Genomic DNA, 7,897 nt, shown 5'->3' on the forward strand with positions numbered 1-7,897 from the left:
ATATATAAATTATTTATTCTGTGTTAAAGTAGAGATAATATATTAATCGTAATCCCTCGTTTTACGACCTATACGTATTTCCTGTATGGTGTTATATATTGGGATTTATTCTTAAAAATAGGGCTTTATGAGAACTATCAAGAGAAATAGGGTTTCGTGAAAACAGCGCGAGAAAACTTGGAAATAGACTTTTGAGAGAAGACAAGAGAAAAACACATTTTATATATAAAACAGATCATGTATACTAGTCGTAAAGTGGGGATATTATACTACATTTTATAATTTATTTTATTATTAATTTCCAATGTTTTAATAAAATTTCCTTTTGTATTTTTAACAATAGTGTATTTAAATTTTTATTTCTTTGAAAGACAAGAAATAATCTAAATTAAAATATAATACTTTGGCGTCTATTTATTAATTATTTTTATTACAATAGCCATTATTCTGACAATAGACACTGATAATCTATAAACCTAAAATTATTAATAATGGTCAGAATTTCTGAAATATGGGAAAAACAAATAATAGAATTTTTTACTTTTTTTTACATTGTGCAAAATAAATTCACACAAAGAATGTTTCCTAATTAATTTTTTAATCCCTACATTTTTAAATGAACACTAGTAAGTTGGTTGCGGGTTCGTGCCTTATGGAATTTTTCCACGTGTCTAACACCTAAATAGGGTCCAGTTTCCTATAGAAAGTCCATCCGGGAGGCATTCCTCTTTGGCAGATCGCTGATTCTGTTACCTTCTCTATTCAAAATAATAATAGTATTAATATTACTTTTTTAACATTTAGTGCTCTGTGGCATTAAGATGATCATTTTTCCACATTCATCGTGGATTTGGCCACAATGGCGACGACCCAACATATCCGATACTTTAACGAACGGACATTGCTACGTAACCAGATATATACAAGATAGAAAACATAGACAAAGGAGAACGGAAACCGAACTTGGAACCATCTGGTGAAAGCCAACTCCTATGCTAGCAATGAAATAATTATAGTTTCTTCTGGATTGATGGCATAAGTAGGGGGAGGGATACTGGTGATCATAGTGAGAAGAAAGCAAATTTTTGTTGGTCATACTTGAACTGTAATATAAATGGCAACTAAATCATCAGTTGTAAATAGGTAAAACTTGAACCAAAGTCAACTAAAATAGGAATTGCTATAGATTTCAGAATAACGTTCGATAACAAAAGCAAATATTGATGAAGTAAATTGAAATTACTATATATCAACTTATCTAAAGAAATACTGTATGTAGATTGTAAAAATATTAATATAAACGATTTATAATGCATGACGTATTTACCATAATATAATTCAAATGAAATAAGTAAATAAAATGTAAATAACTTTCAACCGTTAGAGCCGGATTCTTATCGGGCTCTATCGTTATAATATGGATAATTAATTATTAGCCATATTGTAGCCCAATAAGAGTCCGGCTGTATCATTTAATTATTAATTTAACAAATATCAGGTTTAGTTTTATACGCAAGTAAATTATTTTCGTTTTCGGTATTGCATTATTTCGAAAATTTATGTTTATCATAATTCTAAAATGATTCATTTTATGTTATTAAAACATTTTTCAGTACTAGGATACAATAGATGGCGTTTCGTATTAATTAAACATTACCTTTAATGAATATCAATAAAAATATACAGCAAATTATAAAAGAATACAGATGAAATGTAAAAATATAAAACCATTTTTTCTGTTATTGAAAGACATTCCCCCTAATTTTCGGGTCTTTTCGCCCAAGAGGGATTTTTTTTTTTGTTTACAATGGGAGTCTGGTGATGAGGAACCAGAACCATCCTGAGGGAAAGCTGGAGATTTTTCCCGAGCCGGAGAAAATTTAAGGGCTTTAATAGAAACGTTCAAATATTAAAAAATAATAATAAATAAATAAATTATAAATTATACAATCAGTCGCTTTATAACTTACGCTTTTACGAATGATACACTAAACTTTTACTACTGTATAACATATGATTATACTGTTACTTAAAATTACTGTTTAAAACATTTACATGTTCTTAAGCCTGCTGATCTCGTACAAGTTCTTAATTTGCTTGTAAGATACTGTTACTACAGTATAATCTCGGTAATCCAACATATATGAGACCGGAACAGTGTCAGATTACTAGAAGTAAAATGCATTCAATGGTTTAAACAAACGGAAATAAAATATTTGCCGTTAATCAATGTTGCCAAGTTGGTGAATTCCCACTAAATTTAGTGGAAATTTCGGGATCTGAATTTTATATTTATACAGTATTGTATTATAATATGACGAGTCTAATATCGTGACCAAGTTCGAATGTTCAAGCTCGGGCTCGACATTGTGCCAGGTTTAGTAGGAGTGTTCAAATTTAGTACAGTCGACCCCCCTATAAGATATAGATACGTTCCAATTTATTAGGAATCCGATTTCTTACAAGTCGTTCCAATCACAGCCCGACACGTGTCAAGTTTACGGACTACGGCTGATTGAAAGGTTTTCTTCCATAAAATTAATCGATTCTACACTAATCCGACTCAACATTCCAAAATACGTATATTTTTTCGTAGTTTTATAGGAATCGTAATTATAGGGACCGTAATTATAGGGGGATCGACTGTATAATAAAATGGATTCTGAACTAGTCTACGACTTGAAAACACACCATTAATACCCGAGAGTCGACTAGTGTCGGATTACTGAACACCTCGAACTAGTGAATTACCATATTATCGAGATTGTACTGTGCCATTGTTAAGTTTTAAATTTCAATTCTTCTGCCCTGTAATTTATTCTTCCAGAACTCTTTTGAAGAATTTTATTTTAATAGCATTTAAGACTGTTTTCGCCCGATACATCGAGCGAAATGTTTGTAAATTTTACATTTGTTTTTAGAAATACAGGTAACCCTCATAATTGCAGTGATTTCGATATAAGACGAAATCATCTGTTTACCTTATTGTAGATTGTGCAATTTCCCCTTAACTGATGAAAGCTTTCCTCTGTAATGATGAATGATTTTTATTTTTCATGGTAATCATATTAGAAAAATGTAAAATAATATTCTATACTAACAAGTTTGTAATTTTATACACGTAAATTCTCTTTGGCATTTTTATTTTCCAGTTTCGTTCTTGAAAACGGCATTTAATTAGGTAATAAGTGTGGACAAGTTAGTTAAAGTTAATTCTGAGAAATCAAAATTATATTTTTGTTTGGTACTTCATGTTTTTTTTTAACTGAAATTATCTGAGTTAAATTATAAAACTGCTTTTTCTTATATAATATATGAAATTTATATTAAAAAATCGTTTGGAAACTTAAATCTATGTTTTATGTTTAATGTGAATCTTGCATAACGCGACATTTCTCTGGAATTTAATTAGGGTTATACGAGGGTGACTTTTAGGTGTCGACCTATTGTTCTGAGGACCCGGAATCGAATCCGGACGGGTAGAAAAATCCCTTTTAGGATGTGGGGGCCCCGATCATCATCACATTGTGGAGCCTAGCCGAGCCCATAATGGGCTTGCAGTTTGGACTAGAACTCCATGACAACTTAATTTACCATTATTAATTTTTGGTGTGTCAATATTTAAACTGTTTATTTTATTAAAAATTAAAAAAATCAGATAATTTTCGCCAATTTTATCCGAATAAAATTATTTTATGATTAGCATTGTATAAACAAATCGGTATATTGTCAAATTATAAATCATAAGTTTATAAAGAATTCCGATAGCGTCACGAATCTCAAAAAAAGCATTAGCTTATTACTGGAGGTTCTGGTTCGAGTTCGGATCGCTAAGGTTAGACCAGTAAGTGTCGGGTTCCACAGAAAGCCTGGAAAGTGCTCGCAGAATAAAGATTCTCAAAAAATTTAATTTAAAATTAGAAGAAAAATAACGTGTTCTGAATAAAACGAATACAACGCTTAATCAGTAAAAAATAAATAAATAAATAAGCATTTATTTAAAAACTTTTACGATTAGCGATTCAACTAACATGACATCTGCTGGAGAGTTTTTATATTTTTGAAAGCTTTCATTATATACCTTACAATAAAAGCTACATACTGATATACAGCTGTATTTGTGTATATACTCATATATATTTGTCAAAAGGAAAGCTTAAGAGTTGTATTAAAGATAAAAAGAAATATCAAGTGAAACAAGCAAGAGAATAGAATTAATTTTCCTTGCTTCATTTCTCTTTTCACTACACTTCCCAGCAATGAAAACATGGTGTTAGTTTACATTCGTGTACGTGTTTCATTATTTTCTAAACGCATGAGGTGTGAAAGCTCCTTTAACTTTCGTTATATTTCGCACAATGAAATATCAAACTTGATTTTATCTTCCATGTTGCAACTCTAACTTGGAAATGAAAAAGATAATAATATCGAAGAGAATAACAGTAGTAAATACACTTTCTTTGGCTTCAATCTTATTTAAATTATCTGAATTATAAAAGATTTTATTTAAAAAACTATGATTTGCTTAGTGATTCGTCTTTACTTTTTATTAGCAAATTGTTTATTCATATGTGAATAAATTAATGATGCCATTTCTAGAATTTAATCTGAAAATTTGAACCTCTAATTATGTAAAATTTCAGCTATAATTACAAAATAGACATTACTTACTTTAGAAAACTCAGTAGATAAATTCTCTTTGAAATATTACTTTATTGGTAAAAGTTTAATAAGAAAAATAACTTTAGATCCTATGCAATAAGAGGAATAACGAATAAATTGTAAAAACCAATAAAAATAATGAGGATTTGAATTAGATTTAATTAACTGGCAACAGTATAAAACACTATAATCTTAAAATCTACAAGGCTGTTCACAATTTCACTCATTATGGGCAGATCAGATATGCAATAGTCAGCATAAGTGAGATGGAGACTGATGCCTTGGTCCAAACTACCTAGTCTGAACTGGATTTGAATCCAGATCACTATATTGGTAGATTGATATTGCATGGCCATCTTAGTGATGAGTGGATTTGAACTGATCTGACAATTGTGAGGTATGAATCCCTTAATGTATATATGATCATCTGACAACAAAACTGTTCTGTCATGCAAATCTTAAGCTTCTATTTATAAATACAATTCTTCTATAAAAAAAATTCCTTTATTACACATTTTTAATTCATTCATTCAAGTCAAAATTCATATAGTAAGAGTTAACATTTTTTTTTTAAGTCAAAGTTACGACATTCTGATTTCAAAGAAGAACCATATTCTTCTGCCTCTTCGTATGTGCCATTTTTAAATATGCAAGAAGTGACATCGGAAAATGGTTTCTGTCGTGATCGTACTCGGTCGGAATGATGGGAACCAAAAAGATGAAACTTTACAGAATTCGGAAACTATTTACAGATGAAGTAGTCCTCACTTACTATAAATGATTTTGGCATTTATACACAGAATGTAATGTCAACTAATTCTGCAAATTAGTCACTTTGCAACAAAGAACCTGAAGATTTTAGTCTTATGATGAAAATGAGATCAAATGATGCAAAGAACTTTTGTGCACTAAATATATTATTTTCACCATTTTCCTCTTTTTGACCAATCTTTAGGAGTCCAGTGTAGACATTTTGGATCGATCCGAACGATTCTCTTGGCCGCAGCACGTTGATATGCTTCTATTACATCTTTGGTTAAGGTGATGATGTATTGACCTTTATAGTAATTTATGAGATTCAGGTACTGAAGAGTTGATATAACATCCTCTTTTTTAATGCTAGTTAATTCCGATGTTTCACTGAAAAAGAATAAAAACATAATAAAATTAAATAAAATTTTATATTCAATATTATTTTCTTTTAAAGTAATATTAGAATTTTATGATGAAGTTGTTATTTTGGCCTGTAAAGTGAATTAATTTTACGTCCACAGGAGTATATAAATAACACCTTATCTTTGCCGAGAAATTTATTTATTTCAAAAACAAACGTTTTTGAAATAAAAAAGTATTTTATTTCAGAATTTCAAAAGAAAAATTATTTTATATTAAATTTTTTGTTTTTACTTGTAATTTCTCCAAACAGTAAAAAAAATTTAGAATAATAATCTTGTTTTTAAGTTAATACTAATTAAATGTACTTTAAGTATTAAATATTGTCAATCCTTAATCTGTTCTGTGCAGACCTCAATGGTCAAAAAGATTCTGGAGACTTGCAAGTAACTTAGAAATATTTTTCTAGTTTTATGAATAATCAGATAATAAATACATAGATAAACATACTCATTATTTGAACTAAAAAAATTTGAACTTGTGGATGTCTCTATTATATTCTATACTTCATAATCACATGAACTAAAGGCAGTCAGTTATATATACTGTATATATTTTAATATAAAATTCTGACTTGTCAAAGTAAGTATTTTAAATTTCAGTAATGACTTTCAACGTCATTCAAGCAATAATTCCAGATTTGAATTTTTGTTTTTCAAAAAATATTAGAATGTCTGAAAGCATCAGACTTCTAACAGTCTGCAGCTTCCAGACATATTTAAATGTAAGTCCATGAAAGAGAAAAGATCAAGAATTGCTGTTATATATCATTCTTTATTACATAGCACACTTAATGCTAAAAATTTGTATTATTACTATAATGGTATATACTCACTTTATAGTGATTTGAGGACGTTCACCACCTTCCCCAGGCTTCAAATTCACCATTATTTCCAATATCGTTTCAGACCAATAACTCCTATATGATAATAATCCTAGATCGGACAAAGGTTTTTCTGGAGAACCTGTTTTACCTTCAAATTTAGATAACTCATAACCTAAAATTGTAAATTTTATAAGTGTATTGTTTAATTAACCAAACAATGTTCTTAACTTAATATTAAGAAACTAAATTTCTTACTAAATTCAATTAACAATTTCCCATATCCTTTCCTTTGATAAGGTGGGAGTGTCAGAATGCAGGCTACATTATAATCTTCAGTTGATTCTTTCTCCTTTATTAAAAAATCAATATGAATAAAATACTTCAATTACATTACTAAAATGTGCTTGATTAGTAAATTAACTTGCCTTAGAGAAATAACCGACAATATGGAAACCTCTATTATCACATTCAGTCATCACATAAAACAGAAATGGATCTGTATCATAATATAATGTTTTATGATCTAAAAAACATTTGGCTAGAAGACAAAGGTTTTGAGCATAAACCTGTAAGATTAAATATTTTTATACATTATATTTGATGATAAATTAAAACAATATAACAACATCAAAATTTAATAAAAATGTAGGTTGAAAATCTCACTTCAAGTATAATTTGTATGTTTTTTAATTTTAATAGAGTTTTATTCTCTAAGAGAATATACTCTAGTCTGTGAAATTATATTAGAATAAAAAAATATACTTCATTAATTATAAATAAAAGGCATTTTTAACAATTATTAGCAGTTAAGAAAACAAAAAGAAAGCATTACACAAGCAATTTGTCATCTCTTAAAAGTTTTTGTATCTTCAATTTAATTGTAAAAAATTTCCTTTTCTGTGAAAATGTAATTTTTTTTAAAATAATGATTATTTTTATTTACTACAGACATTGTTTCAAGTCGTTGTACACTTGAATACCAGTATAATTATTTTTAAAATTGAAATTCGTAATGAAATAACATGGAGAATAATTATGAATGAATGAACAGCAAAAAAAAAAAATTAAGTGATTTAATTAACAATCTTACTTTATTTTTTCGTCCATCAATTTCAAAGAAAGAAATTGTTCCCTTCCTATATATTTCATTCCCTGGTGGATGTCTTAAATTACACTTAGCCTAAAAATAAATAATTTTTAAAATATTACAATTTGATTTTATTGAAAGTACAATTA

The 7,897-nt window shown here is 28.4% G+C and overlaps 1 protein-coding gene across 1 annotated transcript; it reads right to left on the bottom strand.

The window, feature by feature from the left end:
* Window positions 1–4,770: 4,770 nt before the first annotated feature.
* LOC111616783 (histone acetyltransferase KAT5-like) lies at window positions 4,771–7,859 on the bottom strand (the record flags this gene model as incomplete). The annotated part of the gene is given in 5 exon segments (XM_023358148.1): window positions 4,771–5,802; window positions 6,671–6,833; window positions 6,917–7,010; window positions 7,087–7,227; window positions 7,752–7,859. Coding segments are annotated over 5 exon segments (723 nt in total), but the record flags the coding sequence as incomplete, so codon positions are not given.
* Between the last annotated feature and the right edge of the window lie 38 nt (window positions 7,860–7,897).

The sequence above is a fragment of the Centruroides sculpturatus genome, unplaced genomic scaffold (assembly GCF_000671375.1).
Source record: "Centruroides sculpturatus isolate CEXI.00-Female unplaced genomic scaffold, Cexi_2.0 scaffold4014, whole genome shotgun sequence".
In the NCBI taxonomy this organism is placed as follows: domain Eukaryota; kingdom Metazoa; phylum Arthropoda; class Arachnida; order Scorpiones; family Buthidae; genus Centruroides; species Centruroides sculpturatus.